Source organism: Sander vitreus, chromosome 18 (assembly GCF_031162955.1).
Source record: "Sander vitreus isolate 19-12246 chromosome 18, sanVit1, whole genome shotgun sequence".
NCBI lineage: Eukaryota > Metazoa > Chordata > Actinopteri > Perciformes > Percidae > Sander > Sander vitreus.
Window position 1 is genome coordinate 22,911,406 of NC_135872.1, and position 24,577 is coordinate 22,935,982.

Here is a 24,577-nt window from a genome sequence, read left to right on the forward strand (position 1 = left end):
ATATTTTCCTGCAGAACTTTTAGGATTGTCCCTTTTATTGAAGGCGATTGATCATAATTATTTGGGAAAAATCTGTAAAATAACGGTATTTTTCTGTAAACATTTTAATGAAATTTTCCGTGAATTTAATGTTTTTACACATTGTTTGAATTAGGGTATTTTACTTTAATTTTACGGTCAATGTTTGGCAGCCGTAGCTGCCAGTCATTACGTTTTTTTACGGGGTTTTTTCTTACAGTGCACTTATTGAACTAATACAATTTAGAACAGTTAGTGTTTGGTTCAAATAAGTCACTTAAATAACATTCCTCATATTATTATAGCGTACAGCGCTTACAACTTTTATAGTGAGACAGAAAGCGTGATTAATTTTGCTATCATTTCTGATATTTTACACATATGAAAGGATAACTACTGTGGGCCTATATACCTTAGTGTTTTTGTACATACCTTAAGTAATTTTAAGTGCTTGTGAATGAATATTAGCGTGCAAATTAGCTTCTATGTTCCATTCATTGTCTCATGCAAATGCATCAAATTTGTTGTTCGCCAATGTTAATCAGTGCTTCTCCTAACGACTTAAGGGGGGCATTTTTGAGAAAAACAACACCAAAAACCCCTCTTTGGGGTTTTCTAAATGTCCTTCTATCATTATGACAATATAGGAATGTGCACAATAGGTATTAAGGAAAGGTTAGGGCAGGAGGGAAATAATATTTCAAATTTGTGAATCACAACGTTAAATGACGTGGGCTATGGCGGTTCTAGTGTTAAGATCTGCCATTTCAAAGTCTCTCTCGTGTACTGTGGCCTACATGTGCTTTTCATTTGTATGCGTATGAATGTGCTCAAGTCCAGCCTCTGTGAGTAAGTACGCATAAGTGCGCGTGTCGTCATACCTGTGCGCCATCACAACTGAAACCAGCGTGATGCAGCGAGCGCCTCGTTCTTACCTCATCTGCCAGCTGGTCGGCACGTTGCTGCATGTCTGACAGCTCATTGCGCATGTCTGCGTCATCTGCCATGGCTGCTGGATGTGGGGCGTGGAGAAGGTCTCCAACAGGGAAGAGAAGATCCTAGTGAGGAATTGGGGAAGGCTGGAAAAGAGACCAAACAGAAGAAAAGGACGGATGAGGCATAATCAGTCTCAGTAAATAGTAAATAATTGGACATTTGACTGTTGAAATAGAAAGGAGCTAGCTTTTGGCATTTGGAAAGTCAACAAGCTGTCTATATCTGTGTTGTGATTGTTTTGTGGTTTGAATCCGATCATCTACTGGCTTGAAGCAGGGTTCAGTTCACAATGTTCAGGTGTAATGAGACACACAGGGATATACACATTTTCCAACAATGGCTCCGTTCATTTAGATGACGTGTAGTAAGAGAAGAAAGTCAGGATGGTAGGAAGGATTGTCTCAAGGTCTCTTCGCACAGATAGGAAAACAATTTAGGATACAAATAAAATGGATGAGAAGGACTTTCTTCAACCTTCTCACAGAGTGGAATGTAACATTATCACAACAATCTGTATATCTGTATCAGTGTCCTGTGTCTCAACCGGCGCCCACCAAGAGCTTGGCTTATAGAGTGTGGTCCAGACCTATCTGTAAAGCGTGTTGAGATAACTCTTGTTATGAGTTGATACTACAGACAGCTTCAAAAATATGGTTTTGTTGTGATGGAATTCAAATCCACCACATCATACATTCATGGTCTCCTCTCTGTACCTCTCTGAGCAATGACAACACTTGGAAGAGTTGGTACCACTAAATGGAGGAGTAGAAAGAGGAACAGAGACAGCGGGCCGACGATGTTTGCAGAAGAATTTCAGGCTCAGACAGAATATTGTAAGGATTAGCCAAAAACAGTTTCTAGAAACAGAGAAATGTTATCTGCTAACTGCGTTATGACTTATTCCGGACAAACACAGGTTAACTAATCCAACAGAAATTCATCCTGTAAATTCCTGTTTCTTTTTTAGTTTAAATACATCCATCATCATCACACGTGCCATGTCAAGATGGCCTTAGACAAGTTGACACACGCCTCACTACCCCTGGGCATCAAGCCGCACCGGGATAACCGCAGCAACTAAAGCCGAAGGTACAAAATGTCAAACGTATTCCAGAGGGGTGTGAAAAAAATGGAGCATAGTAGAGCTGCATGATATGAGGAAAATAGGCGATGACGTTGTTGAATATCACGATAACGTTATTACCTGCAGATATGAAAGTGTACTCAGTTCTGCATTTCTGCTGCTTTCAGTATTCTGCTCAAATACAACAACTTGCTTGTTGAATGGAAAAAACCGAAAGGAAATCATTTCCAACATGTTGAACAAATTGAATTGCACATCAATTGCACCATTAAAAAAAGAATGACAGTAACGCTCTAATGTGCAGTTTTCTACTGATACTCTCTTTCAACTAACTCAGAAAATCTCTAAGTGTCTCTCGCGATATGTCGCATCCTTTTGCGATGTGTTTATTGCGCAAGTTGATATCGTGATAGTCTCGCATTGCCAGACCTTCCTCCACAAAAGCTGTGGAGGAGGGTCTGGGTAGTCCACATAGCATTCCGGGATGGGAGAAAAACATGCTCTGTTTTATTGGCATTTCCTTAAACCAATCAGAATCGTCATGGGCTGTGCTAAGTGGGAAGGAACTTGTTAAGGTGCAACGTGGGAATGTTCAAAAGTTGTTTTAGTCGTGCAACAGAAAACTCAGATTGGACAGATAGTCAGGCTAGCTGTCTGGATTTACCCTGCAGAGATCTGAGGAGCAGTTAACCATAGTCCTCAGAAATCAACCAGAGTTTAAAATTACAACACAAAGAAAGCGAAAGGAAACGTACTTCCAGCCCAAAATGAGGGACATCCGGCAGAATTTCCGGCAGCACCGGAGCAATCCCGGAAGTGGAACGTCGTCGATATAGACTAATATCGTGATGAATATATATTTAAAAAAAGGATATATTGTGCAGCCGTAGAGCACAGCATGCAACGAATGCAATGAAAATGCAGGATATGGTGCTTCTATCTCCCAAGTTTGTTAACTGTTGCAGGCTGTATAACGAAGGATTAGGAAGCTGAAGCAGCAGCAGCAGTGTTTGTTTGTTGGGGAACGAATGGGAAGGGAGCAGGCGACCGATGTTTGTGGAGGAATGCCAGTCTCAGACAGTGTTGACTGGGATTTTGGAGGATTAACCACAGAGAGACATATACAGCCTGTTAGCCCTGTAGCTGTGATCCTTTCCTCCCAACCTTAGGTCATCAGAGACTAGCATCACAAACCAAACGCTCGGGCATCTCTAGATGTAGGATTACTGGGAGCGAACTCTAAAGATGATCATTAAAATAACTTGTCATGTGTCAGATTTGTTCGAGATTATCAGTGGATATTGCTACAAGGCATCCTTACAAACGATTTAAATGCCTTAAGAATCAAATCTAATTCCTCTCCATAGCTTCCTGGCTAAGTGGTAATCCTGCAGCAATAATGGCCTATTTCTACCTAGGGTTTAATAATGATGAATCATTGGCTGTTAGACTAAAGCGACTGGAGCGACATATTTTATGCACAATCTCAGGTAAATAAAAAAAAAAAAGTGTTTAAAGTGATATTTTTGATATTAACACTGAATCAAATGACTGTACGTAATATGATAGGGACACTAGTAGTATGCAGTGGATCACTACAACATGTATGTGAAAGGTGTTACAAATTGTTGCAATTATTATCGACTTTATGAGGAGCTAATATGTAACTGATGTTTGTTTCTGCTGCCCCACAAGAGGCCAAAAAAATCAGTTAATACAGACTAAAGGTCCAATATTATGTTTAATGTTCAAAAGACACATTGGTAAATAAAAACAAATAGAGGAACAGCACAGCTAAACAGACCATCCATCTATTTGCAACCCTTGAAAGATTAAAGCACTGTATGCTGTACTCCTAAATGCCATTTTACAAGACACACAGATTAAAGAAAATCCTTCAGATTTACTTATAGAATCAATGTCTATGAAGTAATTAAGTGTCTTCATGAGATCACTGTTCCACTATTCCTTGCAATACATAAACTGAGACCAAAATGGCCCTAAACAGTAAAATCTATCTAACCAACCTCAGCGATTGCTACAAAAAAAAGTCTCTTAAAACAGTAGGGCTGTAGCGATACACTAATCTCGGTACGATACGGTACGATACACGATATTCAGCTCACGATACGATATATATCACGATATTCAGCCAACGATACGATTCGATATAATTCGATACACCAATTTACTTGGATTTAATTAATTGAACTGAAAACTAAAAACCTCAATTACACAATATATGTCTCTGACTGGACAGACAGTCTACAGCTTTGCAAATGCTGCAACGTGAACAGGGGGTAAACACGGGGGACTTGAATGGGACTTATGTATCGATACTCGCGGCTTAAAAATCAATACTTTCTTGGGAGAAAAAATATCGATTTATATCGCAGAATCGATAAAATTGCTCAGCCTTATAAAACAGTATCTTAAAGGTGCTGTAGGTAGGATTACGAAAAATCCAGGACTTTGAAAAAAAATTTGAACATCAACAACTTTTCAGTCCCTCCCCCTTTCTGCTAAAGCCCAAAACGTTCTCCTAAGCCCCTCCCCCACAAGGGAGAATTAATAGCGTGTGCACGAGCAGTGATTGACACGCAGTTAGTTTTTAGATTTAGAGAATATGTTTACAGCATTTCCTATCTAACTGGGACGTTTTGGGACTGATTTACAGGGATTGCTGTGGACGAAGTACACACAACGATACACTAGTAAGAACATATGACATTTAACTATGTAGCCATCTAATTTAAATAGCTCACGTTACTGTATTGTGTGAACAGTTAACTTCATTTAATGTTGTATGTGGTGTTTTCTTTTGCGGGGTGCAAATGTTCCACCAAAACAAGTTCTTTCCCCGAGCCACCGTTGCTGCACTTGGAGCTTATCACCGCCCAAGACGATTGTGATTGGTTTAAAGAAATGCAAACAACGCGGAGCATTTCTTTTTCACTTATCCCGGAATGTATGTGTGGTTTAGCCAGACCTTACTCCACAGCGCTGTGGAGATGGGTCTGGCAATGCGAGATTAAGTAAAGACTAATCAAGTAAGGAGTGAGAGTCTGTGTATCATCTTGGACAGACGTCTTCGCCCACTTGGACATGTCTCATCTTGGTGACTGAGTGGACAGTCTGGTTGATATTCTGCCTTTGAGGGTCCCGCTGTACCCGCTGTGCTTGCTTCACCCACTAGTGTGTCCAGAGATGTTCACAACAACATCTGCTGGCCCCATACTTGCTGCACACACAGGATATGAAGCCATTTTTTACTGCCACGGCAATATCCCAGCACGTTACGGTCTGAATCATTAAAACCTCCCTGGGCGGTGAATAGATCAATCGGCATTCATCTGAGCAGATGGATTCAGTCATGTATACGTCCTCAGATCAACAGCTGTGTCATAATGATTAAGTCCTGCACCGTTTACAGGCTTCCTTTTATTAAAGCATTTATTTATTCATGAGAAGCCAGTTTACACAATTACTGGCACACTCAAATATCCTTCCACTATTTTGCAGACAAAATGTGTATGTTGAATCGGAAACAGTTATATTTTTGTTTATATTTTTGTTTATTACATCTCTCCCTGCTTGGATTTCTCCGATTTCTCTCCCTCTCTCCATTCCCCTCGCTCTCCCGCGCAGCTTCAGAACAGCAGCGGCCATGTTGGGTTATACAAACCTCCAACTGGACTGGTGCAGTGCAGCGCTTAATGTCTGAATCGAGTCGGATTCAACAGCACTCTTCAGAACGGCTCGCTGAAGAACGAGAGAGCATCATAGCCTGCCTGTCCAGTTACGTAACCAAATTGAGGAAATTACGTTTTAACAGGCCACACTGACCTTTTACTTTACGGCACAATTAAAGCTTCACATTTTGCATCTTGGCTGCCCTCAGCACTGCCTGCTTCGGCTCTGGAACAAGTTCATCATCAGGTTTTCTCAAGAAGAGATACAACATACAGTTATGTAATAACATACTTTTAGAATCAATAAATTGATCAGTGTGCACTGTTTGGGGGTCAGAGTATATCACAGTTACAGTGGAGAAATTATGATAATATTCACCAGTGCTCTTTTTTAACTAACAATGGAAACAATGAGTTACTATAAAAAATTGTTCAGATTTATAAAAACATAGTTTTTTAATTAAATCATTGAACAAACGTTTAATGGCGCTGAAAGAATGGATCTAAAATAGCTTTTTGGCTATTTCTAATTACAATTAGTTTGATATCCCTTGATTAGGGAAATTCCTCCTAAGCCTTGGGAATACAGATTTGTGGCAAAATATTCTAAACTCAAGGTTTACTTACGAAGCTTTTCCAGAGCTTTGACCGAAGAAGACTTTGAGAAATGGTCAAAAGCTCAGGAAAGAGCAAACTGAGTGAACCTTGAGTTGTGAACCAAGTATTGGCTAATGTTTATCAAGAGTCAGTGGAGTCATTTGGCACCTTTTTTCCAATAATGTCTTTGGTTTTACTACATACTGTTGCGGCTTCTGTTTCTTGAATATAAATAAATGCACATAAAGCGGAAAACTAAAACAAATCAAAATAAAAGTGTACAATTTTGAGTGGCCTGGTCAAACATTTTAGTTTTAATTTTGTCCTAACTCCAAATTACTTCAGCAGCTCGCGCTGCACAGAGACACTGTAAAACAACGTGCTCTGTTTTTTTACCTCTGGTTCCATACAGGAATATGAGTAACTATGTATGCATCCACTAATGCAGAGCTAGGTCACATTTTAGCTACTGTTATCCAGAGCAACTTGCAGTTATAAAGCAGATAGCGAGCACTCGACAGAGTTAAATGTGAGATACCATTACAAAGATCAATCTGATGACCTTTGAGCTACCGAAGGCTGCCCGGCAACCATTAAAATGCTCCCTCTCAGAGCAGCACAATCATTTATCTGGAGATCAGTTAAGAGATGATTAAATGTTGGCCAGTCCACTTGAGAGACACTTTTAATTTTTAACTAATCACCGAAAGACTGTTAGCAGTTTGAGTAATGAAGTGGAGGGGGAAACCAGATAAACCTGGAATAAACCTGTTTTGTGAAGTAACTGCATGTACAATATTGATCATAACATCAGAATAATCTCACAATATAATATACTTTTGCAAATATTTAAACACATTAATCAAGTGCCATGCATGCACACTTTTAGGACCTCTATCACAGACTGTAAAAATAATGGACGTAGCAGCAGTGTCATTACCCACTGGTTTGTGGACCAACGTTTTGAAGCCTTGTGTTTGGCAATTTGGCCGTTGTCATCTTGATTTTTTGAAACTGGACATTTTTGGACAAGAGGGTGGAGCTGGAACGGATAACGTGTCTAAGCCAGCGTCGTCAATGGATGGCCAGACAGGGAAAGTTGCCGATTTTCAACCGGCTGAATTATCCAGCTGAGTTTTACCGGCAGGTAAACGCGGACCTCCAGGCACTGGGGCCATTCATCTGCACTGCATCTAATGGCAGTACACAGAAAATCAGCAGACTCTCCCTTAATTTACCAGCTAATGCCAGCGCTGGCTACCTAGCTTGGTTGGAAAGGTACTACCAAACACAAAGAGACAAAAAAAAGACATTTTTGGGTGACCAAAATATTCCAATTAACTTTGATAGAGTGAAAATACACAGTGAGAAGGTCAAAGTTTAAGATGAAAACATGACCAACACAACAGAACAAGTTGACGGCTATTTTAATGTGCACAGTGCCATGGTTAGCATTGCTAAGCCTCTACCATGATTGACAGGTCAGCGTGTAGCCACGCCCTAAGGCACCCCTGCTTTATCATCAATTTAAAAAGAAATGGGACCATAATTTACTAAATGAACACCATGCTGTATTGAAGACTTGAAACTAGCGACTGAGACCATGAACTCATTATGAAAAGTGAGAAGTAGGGTCATTTTCTCATAGACTTGTATAGGAGTTGACTTCTCTTTGCAACTAGTGAAGTCGCCCCCTGCTGGAAAATAGAAAGAATGCAGGTTTAAGGTACTTCTGCATTGGCTTCACTTTTCAGATTTGGAAGCTCCTTCCTTTTTTTCTTTTCTTTGTCTAGTCATTGCTGCAAACCAATGTTAATTAGGCAGTAATACAATGCCCACTCAAAAATGAAAAAAATTGCTTTACTTATGGAACTAAATTCCCTAATTTGATCAGTAACAGAAATCACTTTATCTCGTAATCAGACTTCAGTAATCCTGTTATACATAATCCTTAATCTTTTCAGACTCATTTCCATCTGTCAGTATAAGGAATGCTGTGTACTGACTGAATCCTTCAGGTTAGTAGTTACCTTTATTACCACCAACATCTGCCACACAGGTGGCTCATAATGTCCTCCTTCCATTTGGTAACACATGGGAGGGGAACATATTTAGGGAATCAACAGCTACTATATCTATCTCCATTGTTCATTTTGAACAAATCCATCTTTGTGTGTCTGCCACTGTGTGTTGGCACACACCCACGTGTCCTTTGCCCCTGTGTTTCTATCAGCTTGTCATTATGTGTTACACATGGCACCAGAGACGGTTTAGAACCAAAATGCCCAAACTCAGAGTATGTATCTGTGTCACATGGGTTTCATCACTGCCACGCCTCTTTAGGAGACTAGCGGCAGGTCCTGAGTGTATTGATTCGGATGGGAGAAGTGAACATGAACACAGATTTTGACCGATTCTTTTGTCCCTTAGTCACTATTAGTCCTATTTATTATTAGGACTATTAGTCCCTAAGTAAATATTGGACCGAGTCCTTACAAAACTGATTTTCCTAATGCGTCTAATGTGTCTTTCAGCTGTGTAAATATCTCACGTTAGCAAAAGAAAATATTAATAAATTATACACACATAACTTTTCATCCATCCACACGACGTTCACTACACTTTGAAACGAGGCCACGCCATTAAGGAGACAGGAAGTGTGTACCGTTCCATACCATTGGCGCTGCTTGAAATGCGCTATCATTAGCTATAGAGGATCTTTTGATGGCGCAGACACTGTCACCTTTTGACTCCCAAGTCAACAGGAAGGCAATAAAGAACAAGAACATAGGAAAAAAATCCACCTATAAGTAATCAAAGTACACAACTGCGCTGTAGCACAGTGCACTAAGCACATAAGTCTTGTTTATGCAGGAATATAGACATACTTTATTACATCCATGCTGCCCCAAGAACTGTGGCAGAGTGAGGTTGACTGATTTGGCAGTATGATTTCATTTATGGCCCGAGAAAAGGTGCTGTAAAATGTGATATGTATGTCTAGCGGGGCAGTTATCACAGGTTTCAAAGGCATTGTAATGGCCGAACATTGCAGATTCATCAACAGTATTTGGAATAATTGGATGAGCAATAAAACACGGCTGAATACCTGCATGTATGTTCTGTACAACGCTCTCTGTAGCAAAACATAACTGCATAACATTCATCTTTCTAGCTCTCTATCCTTCCACCCATCATGTGTTTACTACCGCAGGAGTGACACTTGTGTGTAACCACCATGGGAACAATAACGCAAGATATGAAAATGCCCTTATTTCACATTCCCCCGATGAGGACAACATATTTCATACCCTGTGCAATCACATTCCACCTGGAGAAGATTACCAGCCCCCACAAACTGCTTTCTTTTTGTCATTTCTCTTCCTCCTCTCTTCTTTAATATCCTTCCTCTCCTGTGTCCTTCTTTCTTCCGCTTTCCTTTTTACCAAAAAAAAAAAAGAAAGAACTGGACATACGGACTCAGCCATTTATTTAGATACACTGTGCATCAATACTTAATGGACTGAATCTCAAAGTAAGATTGCTGTAAGTAAGATACTGCATGTAGGTATACTACATCACCCTTACATGTTCTGTCAGTAAAAATGTATTATATAATGCTGAAAAAATATTACTCCTTTTCATTTTTACAATGTGATTTATATTGAAATCTGACCAAATTCTGTATATTTTGTGTTATTATTGCAACAAAGTAATCTTTTTATGGCCTATTTGTATCTAAATACTTACTTGTGGATATATTTGAAGGCTGTAAGACAGACTTACCAATATGTGACACAACATGTCCACGAATGTAAGATACTGCAGAGCTTTTATGTGGCCTGTGGCAAGAGAGACAATAGATCTTGAGATCGTTTCATGCACATCGAGTTGGATGTGTGTGTCCCTCTCTTCTCTTGCTCTAAGTGTGTGCGTGTTGGCTGCCATTTTGTTTGCTTTCAGTTTCAGACGCTCCATCTCTGTCCTTGCATAAAACGCTTTTCTTTGTCTTTTTGAGTAAAAGATCTTGGATGGGCATTAAATATTGGTGAGACATCACTCGAGTGTGATGGATACAGTTAGGCACAGATTTAATAAATATCTATCAAGCTGAAAGAGATAAAATAGCGTCTCATTTTCTGCCCTGCTGCAAAATCTTAAGACGAGATGATGTGCTCATTCTCAAGTTCAGAGCTACATTAACACTGTATCGATAGTACGATAACTGGGCTCAAAGGTAATCATAAAGCCTGGCAGTTTAAAACTAGCCATCTGGCCACACCTAGCACAGTAACAGATGAGAGATTGATGTGAATTTCCCTTGTTTAAATAAATCTTGTTGCATAATTCGACTTAATTGTGAAGGTTACTACAGCTTGCTGCGGCTGTTATCGCTCCATACAGAAGACTGTGGTGACAAAAGCACTGAAGTGAAATGGATCGAGTGGCCGTTTCTTTTTAGATTAACATAGTTGCATTGTCATTTGGCCACAGAGTACACTCTAAGGAATAAATCCGTAAAATAACAGTTCTGGCAGCTCATTACCTGGACTTTGCCCCGTAATTGAAAAAGGGAAATTTTGAGTGTAGCTACAGTAAAAAAAAACGGAACATTTTCTGTTCTCTCACACAAAGCTGCTCAGATATAAACTTCTGAAAATGTTGAAGAAAACTTCCCAAATGTCGGAAGCAACAGAAACATCGGTAAAAGCTTCAAAGATGTTGTAAAAAAATGTGAAAAAAAGGATAACGTGGACTTCTTTAATCTCCTAAAACCAACCTCCGTGGCCGACAAAAGTTGTCGGGTGCACAAATTATTCAATTTGAAATGTAAAAAACAAAAACACGGACATGACAAATATCGTCCATGATACAGTACCGTACGAAACGGCACCTCTGATTAATATTTAGATAATTTGATAACGGTTTAATTTCGCCACTTACCGATTTTTCCTGCTAAAAGCTAAGGAGTTAGCCATCACGGGGGTGTCTTTGGTGTCTTTGTAGCCTGTACAGAAGGTTTTCTATCCAGCCTGGAAGTTGGGCCTCTTTTCGGAGTTGTACAGCAATAAATCCAAACGCTTACATCCTAGATTTATCCACTTGATGTCCATAATATATCAATTTTCCGTCATTTTTGCCGCTAGCTCGATGCTAGCTGCCATTTTGAATATCCCATGATGCTTTGCGAGATTGTGTTGACGTCTTTCAACCAATGGGAAGGCAGGTCTGTCATACAAAGAGTATATGGAGTGGAAAGATGGATCACTCCAGCGAATCCGAGCGAGAACAAAGGCTATAGAGTGGCAAGATAGGTCACTCCAGTCTATTACCATTCTACAGAGAACAATGTTTTGAGATGTGGCACACATTTGGGCCTTTTTTGAAGAAATGTAAATAGTTTGTCCTTTTACATGAGTTATAATGTTCATTATGTTTATTTTTGCACTGCCTGACTCCAAATATATAGGAGAACTGTTTTAGAACATTGCTGTGTGTGTGATTTCAATAAATATGACATTATTATTTGATTATTGGCATAAGTGAATGTCGTGAGGGCAAAAGTGTCTGGACTTTTTTTGAAAAAAATTATATATTTTGTCAACTGTATAAGTTATAATGTTTATTTCTTCACAGTGTGACTCCTAATACATATGGGAACTGATTTAGACTAGGGATTGGCTTAGCTTTTATTGATATGTGTGTGATATCAATACATATCTGTGAGATTCATGTTCCGTTTTATTTATTTATTTGTCTTTAAGGTCATACAATCTTTTTTTACATTCAAGTGACCTCACTGCAGCACAACTATTCTAATAGCTCAGTTTTTCCTGAAAAAATCATAAAGTCATAAAATCATAAAATTCATAAATTGACTGTAGACAACAGGGTTGATGTTTTACAAGCGCTTTTAGAAAATAAAACCAGACGGACAATGAACTGTAAAAATGACCTTAGGTTTCTGAGCATTAAAATATACAATAATGCAACTGTTTATAGACAGATATTTCTTAGAATGTAAATAGTTAATGTAAAATAATGTCTAATGCTGTTAAAAAATCCACAGCAGCAATTTTAGGGCTCAAAAGAACGATAAACCTGTACGCTAGCGTGCTTCTTCTATCCGAAAGCATTCTTATTTGGACAAGACACCATCCTTCCAGGAACCACAGCGGACCTGAATAATGACAACAGTGATGTAACATTACACAGTAAGCCCAAGTGTGACTACAGCTGGAGCTCTCTCTGCACAGAGGAGCTAGCATTAAGTGCCGCAGCGACATCCCAGTGGCCTGCTCTAAAAAAGAATGCCATGCATTATTGACCCGAGAAGTCCAAGACCCCATCACTTATTCATCTGACCCCACTGTAACCATCCACTTCTCAGAAACACATGGCTAAAGAGCAGGAGGTGGAGGACCATAACAGCGCAGGCTAGCAACGGTAACGCTTCGAAAGCTCCAGAGATAGGGACTTTCTCCACTGTGGCCCTGAGAAGAGACCCAGACATTCAAATCCAAGGTTTAAAGGAAGAAAAAGGAACTAGAGGTGAACGGCTACATTTACATTGCAAAGTTTTGGTTTGAAAACGAACATCTTTTGCTACGTTTACACCTCACATTCACACTGCTCTGGTGTCTCAGAGACATCTGAGACATTTGAAAACACTTCTGACCCCGTTTTGGTTTGGAATCTCCGTCGGCCGCAAACAGAGGCTTTTGGCAACACCGACAGTGACGCCAATGTTTTGCCGCCTGATTGGGTCTTATTGGTCATGACGTCTCGTTCTAAGCTACTAACGTTACTATGGCACCTACCAGCAATGGGCGGAGTATACACACTGCCTCCTGTTTACCCTGGCACGCACATGCCCAGTATACGAGAATGTTGATGAAATATGAGGTATGGGCATGTTAGTTTGAACGCGGATTAGTTCTTCTGCTGGAGCCAAAAACACTTCTGTGCACGGAGATCTCTTTTGGCTCAAAACTCCTCCTAAAAACCAAAACGTAGCAATGTAAATGAAGTCTACTCATCAGGCAACAGAAAAAGTGGGGAAAAGGTAGCACATCTCAAGTACCCAAGTTAAGGAGGACAAAATACTATCATGTATGTGCTAGTGCCACTGTGAACACGCTAGCTTGCTAATTTTAGCATTTAGCTCAAACTGAGTTTAACTACCACTACACAGAGCCGCTGTACTTCTTCTCAAATGGTAGAATCTGTTGGTTTTGTTAGTTTTTTTATTATATAAAATATCATGGAGATGGATTATAAAAACTGGATACAGCGTTTGACACCGAGCCCGGAGTTGCTCAGTGGCGCATGAAGCCATCATGGAGCCCAAAAATTACCCGGATGTTCGGCACTGCTTGTTTAGCGCTTAACCAACTTGGATGGTGACTAAATGATTTGATCGTGCCGCTCTTTTAGACTTTCCAAATGTTATCGGAATGAATAGATCAAATGCAGATAGTGAAACGAGTCATTTCAGGGAGGTTGTGACGCTCCAAAAAATCCACAGATTTACAGACGTCTCTTTTGCCATGTAAGTCTATAGGAAAACGTCTTTTTGGGCCAGAGAGCATCATGTGACGGGCCGGGAGTTGCCATTCCACTCTTTGGCCACAATGTTCAATTTGTTTTACATTTTATGGACCAAACGGCTAATCAATTAATTGACAAAATAATGGAGCGATTATTTAATAATGAACATAATCATCAGTTGCATCCCTACAAGGAACAATATGTTGGAAAAACAATGCTTCAAAACCCCATCACCCCGAATAAAGACCAGCAGCCGTATAAAAGGACGTACCATGTGCACACACACACACACACACACACACACACACACACACACACACACACACACAAACACACACAAATCTGCATAAACATAAAATCAGCCTACATATCTGAGTTATAGTGAATGAAAACAAAATGTGCTGCTACTGTATGTGGTCAGAAAAATATGCATTTTCAAAATATACTGTCTAGAAATGATGCTGATGATAATCGCTCATGCAGTCTGATAATAATCATCAGTCCTTGCTGCGAGGCTGCCTGTGGCAAGATAACATCATGTTGTCGTGACAGATTGCATACAGAACAAGAACATTAGTCTGAAGCGTTAGGTTTAATTAGTGATGATTTGTTGATCTGCGTTTGAGGATTCTATTGTAAATGGGAAAAGACATTTTTAGAATATGGATGCATGTATAAGTACATTCCCTACTGTATGATATGCTATAACCACTGGGCAGGTGAGGGCTCCTCATACTGTGCAGAGATACAAACATTCAAACATAATCTGGGCATAGTATCCTACAAGGCATATTATAAAACACATAAGTAAATCATACAAGACTATCCATGCCCATTGCACTTTACTAAGCTATTTAGAGGGTTGTGGTAAAGCAGAAGAGGGGGGGGTCAGTGGGGGACACGGCTGTTGGTACTGTACATTGTGGTTTTATGAAAGTGTTTCTTGTTATTGTGTAAAGTGAATGTGGTTCTGGGATGCCAGAAGTTACAGAATACTGCTTTCTGAAAGTTTCAGGATCGTAATAGTCTCATATTGCCAGACCTATCTCCACAGCTCTGTGATAAGGGAAAAAACGCTCCGGGTTGTTAGCATTTCTTTAAACCAATCACAATCGTCTGGTCTGGTCAATCGGTGGCTCTGCAAAATAGTCTCGGGAAGGAACTTGTTTTGGTGGAACATTTGCACCCCGCAAAAGAAAACGTTAGCTATGTAAATCAGCTGGATACATGGTTAAACACAATTTGCTCTTACCGGTGTATCGCCGTGTGTACTTCGTCATATATGTTGTGAGCATATTCTAAGTTTTTACCATCGTTCCCCAAAGGGACAAGCAGGCCTGCCTTGTTGCACGAATCACATTTCCTTCAAAACTTTTTTAGCGTGTAGCGGGATTTCGAGAACGGCAACACACAGAGAGAAGAAGGTTAGGGACATCCGGCACGTCCCTCACCTTCCTTCAGGCAATTATCCTGGAAATGTACTTCCGTTAATAGGGCCTTAATGACAGAAATGGGCATAGATGGAAGGTTTCACACTTGGTATTCCAGTCACACACCTACTCTCATAAACTACCCCTCCAGGGTGACCACTCTCTCTGTACAGCTCTGTGTAGCTACATGATGAGCTGTGTGTATGTTAATGTGAATACTGCTGTACAGTTCATTCATTATCATGCAGCACCAAAGTTAAAACTATGTCATCTCGTCCCATTTATTGGCTCTTGAAGGTTGGCGTTGCCGCTGCATTTGCAAACAGACACCACATAGACTGAGGGTGAATACAAGGGCAAGCCTGGTGATTTAAGGCTGACCGACCCCCCCCCCCCAATCCCTTTCGTGATTGGTCCTGAGCTGCATGGCTCCTTATCAGCCAGTCTGCTCCTTGGAAACAAGTGAAGAGCACAGCAGAGGGAACAATAGACGGGGAGACAAGAGCATCTCAGTGCTGCAGACTGAGGTGTTTATTTTAAGCTACAGTAGGAAGATGAGAAGAACAGAGTGTACACACACACACACACACACACACACACACACACACACACACACACACACACACACACACACACACAAGTATGAAAAAGAGAATAAAATAAGGACATCTTTCAGTATGCAGAGCGGACGCCCTTCATCTCTGTGCTCACAGTCTCCTCTGGGAGAACAATTATTACCATGTGGCTATTACAGCAACCCCTTTTTATTCCCAACTCGCCAAAATATGACTCCAAAGGAGACTTTTTGCGTCAGTAACAAACGCCAAAGGCATCTGACCAAGCATTGCTTTTTGACGCGCTGGGAGTGAGAATGTGTTGACTAGAGGGCCGTGGAGATATGGCATTTGACAAGCAAACACATGAGCTGATGCTGGCAGTAAAGCTGAAAGGACAAAAAGTGGGATGACTGAGATGGGGTGAGGGGTTTGAGGGAATGGCGGGCCACATAAACACATGACCAACAATCAAGCGAGCAATCTGTGTACAGGCCTCTGCAGCTTGTTTTGAATTAGAAGCACAAGCTCTCGTGTTTTACGACGCAGTAAACGTCAGGGCGGAGAGATGCGGAGGCTCTCTGGGTGAAAAATGCAGCAGATGTCCTTTATATATCTGCATGTTTCATGGACTCCCAGAGGAAAGGTTTAATCCAGACAAGCAAGACAGGATCCCTGATGTTTTGGCGTCGCTACAGTAGTAAACTGCTATGTCCTAATCAATATTCATGTCTTTCATTAGTCCCTTGGTCACAGTTGTTTGTCACTGTTTAACCAGAAACAGCTCTGAAATGGCCATCACCAAACTCACCAGACTCCATTTAAATAATCAATACTTTTAGCCTGTATATACCCAGGCTATATCCACGTGTAAATGGGTGAATTAAGGGTTTATTTCAACCAAACCAGAGTGGTGAATGTTGGAAAAATGGACGACGTTAAAGACGAACCGATGCGGCATTTGATAGTTTTATTTTGTTTCTGTCGCAATCAACGTCAAGGCAGAGAGATGCGAAGGCTATCTCGCTGAAAAATGCAGCAGATGTCCTTTATATAGCTGCATGTTTCATTGACTTCCAGAGAGGAAACATTCAAGCCAGCCGCAGAGCGCAAAGGCAGAATTCCTGATGTTTTGGCGATGCTACAGTAACAGGCTAGTAAACTGCTATGCCTGAAATCAATATTGATGTCCTTCATCAGTGCTTTGGTCACAGTTGTTTGGCATGGAGCATATTTGTACAGTCGGTGATTATGACACGAGAGATCTACAAAATAATTCCAATCAGTGATCCCCAGAGGTTTATTTCACAGTCCAACAGGACACATTCAAAGTGATAAAGTCTCTACTTCCTCCGTGGTCACAGGCCTAGCCAGGCCACTTCAGTTCACATAAGAGCCTGTTCAATATTTGAGAAGTCATAAAAACAAAGACATTAAAAAGCAATTAGCTACAGCCAGGGATGAGAAATACCTTCTGACAGAATACACTCATAAAAATATCCAACTTCACATCTGCTGCCTTCTTTATGTGTTTGAGCCGCTGGAGAACTGTGATATATATATATATATATATATATATATATATATATATATATATATATATATATATATATATATATATATATATATATATATGCAGTACTAAAAATTCAAAGGGGGTACATTATTGAAAAAAGTTTGAGAACCACTGCTCCATCCTATACATACCCTTCTGTTTAAGCATTGCAGAGGCTAACCCGCACTAAGAACAATTCCGGTCAGCTGCACTGCAGCATCATGAATTACCCCGAGCCGACAGACAGACCTACTGCAACAGCATCAGAAATCAAACACCAAGTAACACTCCACTGAGCGTTGAATGAAAAGCGTCTCCACACAGCCATGTTTGCAGAGGACTGATACATGCGGTCGTATTGTCCCTGCACCTGAGCACACAATGCCATGTAATGCAGAGGGCGGAGGGCGTATTCATGTCGACCCGAGCACATTAAACGGTGACTTTTATGCTTCACTGATGCAGGGATAAGATGCCTACACATGCTTTTATTCTAGAAAATGGATGCTTAAAGTTGTACAGGGGGATGGTTTCCAGTACAATAGAACGCTGCTAAAGCCGTGGATAATGCTGCGGTGAAAGTGATATGTTTTTGAAGCTACAGATCAATGTGAAACTGGAGAGGTGTGCATTATCTCCTACACACACACAGACACGCACATGCAAGTGACTACACTCCAAGATATCAGCTTTGTCGTAGAAAAATCTGAGACCCGAAGTGTATTACTGGGCAATCATTAGTAAAAGCATCTTCTGATTTCTGGCTATCATCTCCAATTTGTCTAAAAGACTATATGTTTTAAAGAGTTTTAACAGGAACAGGTATCTGTATTGAAGACATGTATGCCATGTTCACACAGTATTCACAGTATCTCTTCAAATCACTTTGGCAGTTTCTCTCGTTCATATGTGTTCCATGTACTGTCTCGCTATCTCACTCCCTTCTCTCATTCCCTCTCTTTCGAATCACTTTAACCCCCCCGCCTAAATTCCTTTCATTAATCAAAAGAATACTAATCTAACCCTGTGAGAGGGGGAGAGAGGACCGATGGTAGACCGATGACAGTGCCTGACAGCGCCTCACAGATAACTGTCTGCTGGCTTTAAAAGGTGTTTTATTTTTATTTTCAATTCCTAGAAAAGCTTCAAAAGCAGGAGCATCACGTGGGAGCTAATATCAACTTTCTGTAGCTGTCATATCATGTCTGTGAGAGGGCACAACTGAGGTAAGATAAAAAATAAAAAATAAAAAATAAACTAAATTTAGAATTGTGCTTTTGTGCGAGCACTGACAGGAGTCTTCAAATAATAGTATGCTGCTCATATCTGTGATCTATCTCCATTACTAACCGTTTAACCACCCTACATAATGCAATGAGACAATCCTGTCGACCCGATTGACTGGCAAGTTGTACAAAACATCCCAAACGCCGAAAAGAGTAGCTGAATCTAGATAAAAACCAAGAACACTCTGCCCCTTTCTAATAAAAAAACAATGAAAGCAACAAACTATTGCTGCGTCATAGTGAAAGACAGTGTCACAAACAAACAAAAAAACTCTATTTATATGATGTGGTTTGGTGAGCAAAGCAATGCACCACTACAGTCTTCCTCTATGCTTCGCCACAGCTTGCAAGTCCTCTGGAGCGGCCATTTTGTTTGTCTGTTTGTGTCCTCATGCAGAGTGCGTCTGAGGAAGCGAGGGGTTGTCCCGCGAGGGCTGACTGGACAAAACAAAAAGCTCAACCCATGCCTTTTACCGTGACTTGCCTTTTTCCCGCTGCCGTCGTTCTCATATATCTCACACTCACGTGGAAAAAATGACAATCTTTCAGACCGGATGCTGTTTTGTCGCCTCTTGTTTCATGTACAGGAAGAGTTTGACATTTTTGGTGAACTTATTTGCTTTCCAGCCGAGAGTTTGCACTGCATTTCGTTGTATCGGTACCTGTGTGTCTCTGTGCAATGGCAAACCTAAAGAGTTGGATGGGAACATTGATACCACTCAAACTGTCTGCATGCTGAATATGAAGCTACCACCAGCAGCCCTTTAGCTTAGCTTACAGACTGGAAACAGGGGGAAATGGTTAACCTGGCTCTGGAAAAATAAAGAAAGTTCAGCATCTGTAAAACTCAATCAATTTCAATCACAATCAGAATCTGAAGAATCTGAATCAGAAAAGCATTTATCGCCACAGTAAGTTACACGTACGTTACGTCGTCTCGTTTCTTTAACCCTCTGAGGAAGACGCACCGGAACGATGTTTGACAAAACTCCTAATCAAAAAGCGATGTTACAACATTTCTGTTTCAGACATTTATTTACTATTTAAAATACATATCACCTAAGACTTTGGCAAACTCATTTAAAGCACCGAAACAATTCGTACAACACGTCATAAGTTAAGGTTTGTTTTCAAAAGAGATTTGAGGAATTTCAAAAAAGCGAACATCAACGTTTCAGCTTTAGGGCCAAATTATCTCTTTACACATTGCTCTAGAAAAAAATGTGGGCGTCACTATAGGGAAAGCTGAGTTTGTTCTGAACATTTTTATATGAAACACATGGGGATATGCCAACACCCTAAAAAGGTCAATTTAAGAAAATATGTGAATATGCCCTCAGACCTCTTAATCTGTAAAAAAACTTGATGTGTAAAAATGACATATGATATGATATGATGGGTTGTACTGTATAACTTTGGAATTTGTTACCCTCGGACAGAGCCAGGCTAGCTGTTTCTCACTGTTTCCATCCTTTCTTATGCTACGATACGCTAACCAGCTGCTGGCGGTAGCTTCATATTTAACAGACAGATATAATAGAAGAATCTATCTTCTTCTCGTTCCCAAAAAAAACTTTTCCTTTAAGTAATGCACTGCAACGTTACATCAACTGCATTAGTCCTTTGTCAGTAGATATAGACTGTATTGTTTCTTTGTGATTGTCATTATTATGTTTTGACTCTATGCAGATTGCTCTAATTCAAATGCCCTTTCAAAGGGACTGACTTCTGTCAAATATCATATTACGTAGATAAAGTGTGAGGCACATTTGTGATGTTAATTCAAATACAAAGAACAGATGTGTACGTCCGGATTATAAAAACCTTCTATTCCAGGGCATGGGGACTTTGCACAGAGAAAATAGAATATCCTGAAGAAGAAATAACCCCTTGTTATGATGTGTCCAAAAGGCAGACACAATCCCTACTCAGACAAGAATAATAGCCTTGTCTCTTCTGGCTCTGGACTTCTGTATGAACCAAGACTGGGGCACCACTATTCAGAAAAAAAGAGAGAAAGAACATGCAGCATACTTGAGGGTATTATTCGGGACATCTCCGAGTTACTAATGCGACAGCAGCAGACCAAGCTCTGCTGAATCCACGAGGGTGATTTAGTTTGTCATGCAGATAAAACCTGAACTGCACTGGGACGGCCGGTAAACAACGGCAGGAGGGCTTTCAGTTCACACTGCCAATCCAGAGTTCATCAAGGAGGCAGCAAAGTAGTGGTCTAGTTATTTGCTCAAGGGCCCTTGAGCAAAGAATTGTGAATGCTTCGCTTGCTCTACTTTGAGCAGGTACAGTTGTTTTCTATCTCCAGCTCTCGGTTGGATTCAAGCCCAAATGTAAACAGCTTATCTGGGATACCACACCTGGCCTTGCTGGTTTGGCAGTCGCGGTTGTGTTTGCTCCCAAAATGAGATGTGTAAAAACAAAACAAAAATGTGCGTGCTAGTGTGAAAGACAAAACACGACTGAAGATGTTTGATATGTGAAGGCCTACAAATACCAAGACTTTAGAAGACTGGAAAGTCTAACTGAGAATGTTAAATGAGACTGTCGTTGACTGACTTTATGTGTGACGTTGCTTATGCATACGTACACTTAGGGAGAGCAGTAGGCCTGTTAAGGACCTTGCAAACCATAAAAACTCTAGAATAAATCTGATAGATAGATAGATCTGCATTCTCAGGCTTTTTTTGCATACTGTTCTTAAGGCTTGGTTATCACTTGAAGCTTCAGGCTAAGAGCCTGAATCGGAAAGATTAGGGTGAAAAAGGAGCTGTTAGATATAGGTAACAAATAAGACCCGTACCTGCACCAAAAACAAGCAATGCGCAGCCAGCCGGCTCAGTGATCCAGAGCATCCATCACAGAGGCTTTAGCTCCATTTCAGAACAGTACTATGCAGGCGTCAGGCGTAAAAGCGCCCCGTGTGAAATGAACAATGGCCAGGGTGTTTCTGAGAAACAATCAGCGCATAGGGATGGTGTTGTGAGTCACCATTTGTACAGAGAGCAGCCCCTTCACAGTGTGTATAGTGCAGTATAGGCCTGACAACCCCCCCCCCCACCCCCTCCCCGTCTCTCCCTCGCTCCCTATCTGCAGTCCAAACAGTGCAAGCCGCATAACGCGACATGGTATAGCGGTCATGGCAACTGGAGCATCCTTGGGAGCTTCACTGTGCTCTCTATATACTCTAGGCTATAATCTGCCATTGTAGTGAATACACACAGTGACACAGCTGTCAGTGTCCAAAGCCTGTAGGCTATTCTTCCTTTAGAAACAAACTGAATGTGTTTGCTTTTGACTTTACTGCAACATCTGTTATTTTAAGGTCATTAGAAACCACCAAAAACTCACTAAAGGAATGCATAACCGGGTAAATGTAATCCTCATGTCACAGTGCTCACTGCATGATTTCCAGTAATGTGACACACATTCAATCAACCCCTCAAGTGTAACCCTCAGCCAGCCTACTGCCATGTGTGGTGTAATGTCAAATAATAATAATCCCAGGTGCGCCAAATATCAACAGGACTTTAATCTCTAATCAGCCGCACTGTCAAACCTCAGAATAAAACGACAATCATCTTTATTTCTGCACCACGAGGCTGGGTACCTCTCACAGCAGCCATGGCATTGTGTGCGTGCTGTGCGTGACAGGCAGCACAGGGGCGTCAATTCAACACACATGACATCCAGACATCGACGCCATTGATTCTAAACGTCCATATACCTGCAGAAATCGATCCCAATAGACATGTTATTTCAATGACACGCACAGACACACTCAAGGAGAAGACCGGTCGTCTGCCGAAAATACCCCCCCCCCCCCCTTGGTGTCTAAACATATCTGTCATCGCTGCAGGACAGTCGCCTTTTATCGGCTAAATTTAACTGCAACAAAAGACAGTGACTTCACGGTGCTCTGTATCTGGCTCACAGTAGCCTTCTCTTGGCTAAATTGAACTGCAAAGACCGCTACATGCAAAGGGGGACGGGGTGGGGGGAGGGGGGCTTTTGAAAGCTTTTGAGCTTTTGAGCAATACTGGTATAGCTCTATATGTAGCGTGTATGTAGCCTAATGTTCTGCATTATAAATGCAACAGTCCACACTGGTACACACATGTAGGAGTGCTCGGGTACCAAATAAGCCATTTTTTTGGATTTCTTTTTTTTTGTTGCTCTGTGTGTGTGTGTGTGTGTGTGTGTGTGTGTGTGTGTGTGTGTGTGTGTGTGTGTGTGTGATTGACAGACAGTGTGCAGGGCTCATTGGCAGTGATGTGCGTCTCCTCGGAGACGGCTGGATGAATGGATACCGAGGGGAGGGGAGGGGAGGGGGGAGGCGGGGGCGGGGGGTTGTCATAGTGCGGGTTTCACCGCGGTCCTCCCCGGCGCTCTTCTTCCCATTACTCGCATGTAGCCCCCCCACCCACCAACCACCGTTCTACCAGCGGGGTATTTCCGAGCTCCCCTCATGCCTCTATCAGGTAAATGATGTGCCACGGATTTGTGATGCAAAAACACTGCGTAAAAAACAAACAAACAAAAAACAGTCGTGGAGCTGGATCATGCCTTACCCCCCACCGCCCCCCCCTCTCCTGTTTATATCGGCGAACCCTCCTCCCACCGACTTCCACCATGGCGCAGTTTACTAGGCTATAACATGACATTCTCCTCCTCAGACCACATGCGCCGCATCAGCCCTGACTCCTCTTTTCAAAGCAGCGAGGATGCTGCTTTTGTTTTCGTTGCTCGGCGTGCATGATTCCCCCAACCCGCTGCGACATCAGCAGTCTACCTGCTGCGTCTGTCAGCTCCGAGGTGGGAGATGAAGCTCTCAGTCAGCCACGACACTTGATTTTGAAAAAAAAAAGCATCACACACACACACACACACACACACACACACACACACACACACACACACACAATCCCTTCAAAATGGCTGGGAGAAATGCTTCAGACACAGCCCCGAACCTCTTTTACAATGCAGTGTTTGGACCTGAATTTCACCGCTGTCCAAGGTGCTGAAACGTTGAAAACGCCCACATTGAATAACACACCTTCAATCTAGCGCACCGCCGCATCCGTCCGCTCAGCAATCCACCGTTTGCGTTTGAGATTTATCACCCGGGAGGTCACGCATCGCCTTCCCTTGGCTTCTTCTTCACTTTTCTCCTTCCTCCTTTCCTTCCTTCACCCTTGTCTTCCCGCTAACAATGCCGCAAATGATCCGCTTTTAACAGCAAACATTATGTATTACCATCATCCAGCCTGGCAGAAATCAGACGTCCAACGCTCACTTCCTACCCAAGAATAATACACATCTGCTTCTTCACTGCACAAAAACCGACCCGCTTAAGAAATATAGATGTTAAAACATCCAAGTAGAAAATGTCCTCAGTCTTACCTGTGCCTGTTGTGGGTGTCCCGCAGTCAGTATGGGAGGAAATGTCTGCGTCTATCAACAGCGAACCCTGTTATACCAGCCTCTCTCTCTGTATATGACTGGAATGCTGCAAAGGCACTGCACGTCGGCTGATTCTTCCTCACTTCTTCTTCAATGGGGGGGGCATGCAGTGCAGCTCTCAGTCAAAGATGGCGGACACTTTTGACGTCAGCGGCAGCTTTTAATAGATATCTGTCAGAGAGGGAGAGAGAGACTTTGTTTTTAATAGGACAGCTGTACATATAGCACCTTAATATTATCATATAGATATAGATTATATATATATATATATATATATATCTGTTTTTTATGGGCTATATTAATACAGAGCTAATCACCACTTAACCCCCTATCATG

At 41.4% G+C, this 24,577-nt stretch overlaps 1 protein-coding gene across 2 annotated transcripts in view; it reads right to left on the reverse strand.

The window, feature by feature from the left end:
* The window catches only part of snap25a (synaptosome associated protein 25a), a 51,423-nt gene extending 27,114 nt beyond the window's left edge, over positions 1 to 24,309 (reverse strand). For both annotated transcript variants that reach the window (XM_078275262.1, XM_078275263.1), the window contains exons 1-2: positions 24,182 to 24,309; positions 954 to 1,097 (exon numbers count right to left, since the gene is read on the reverse strand). In XM_078275262.1, the coding sequence (XP_078131388.1) occupies positions 954 to 1,025 (72 nt within the window). In that variant the 5' untranslated portion in view covers positions 1,026 to 1,097; positions 24,182 to 24,309. The remainder of the gene's footprint in view (positions 1 to 953; positions 1,098 to 24,181) is intronic.
* Positions 24,310 to 24,577: the final 268 nt, after the last annotated feature.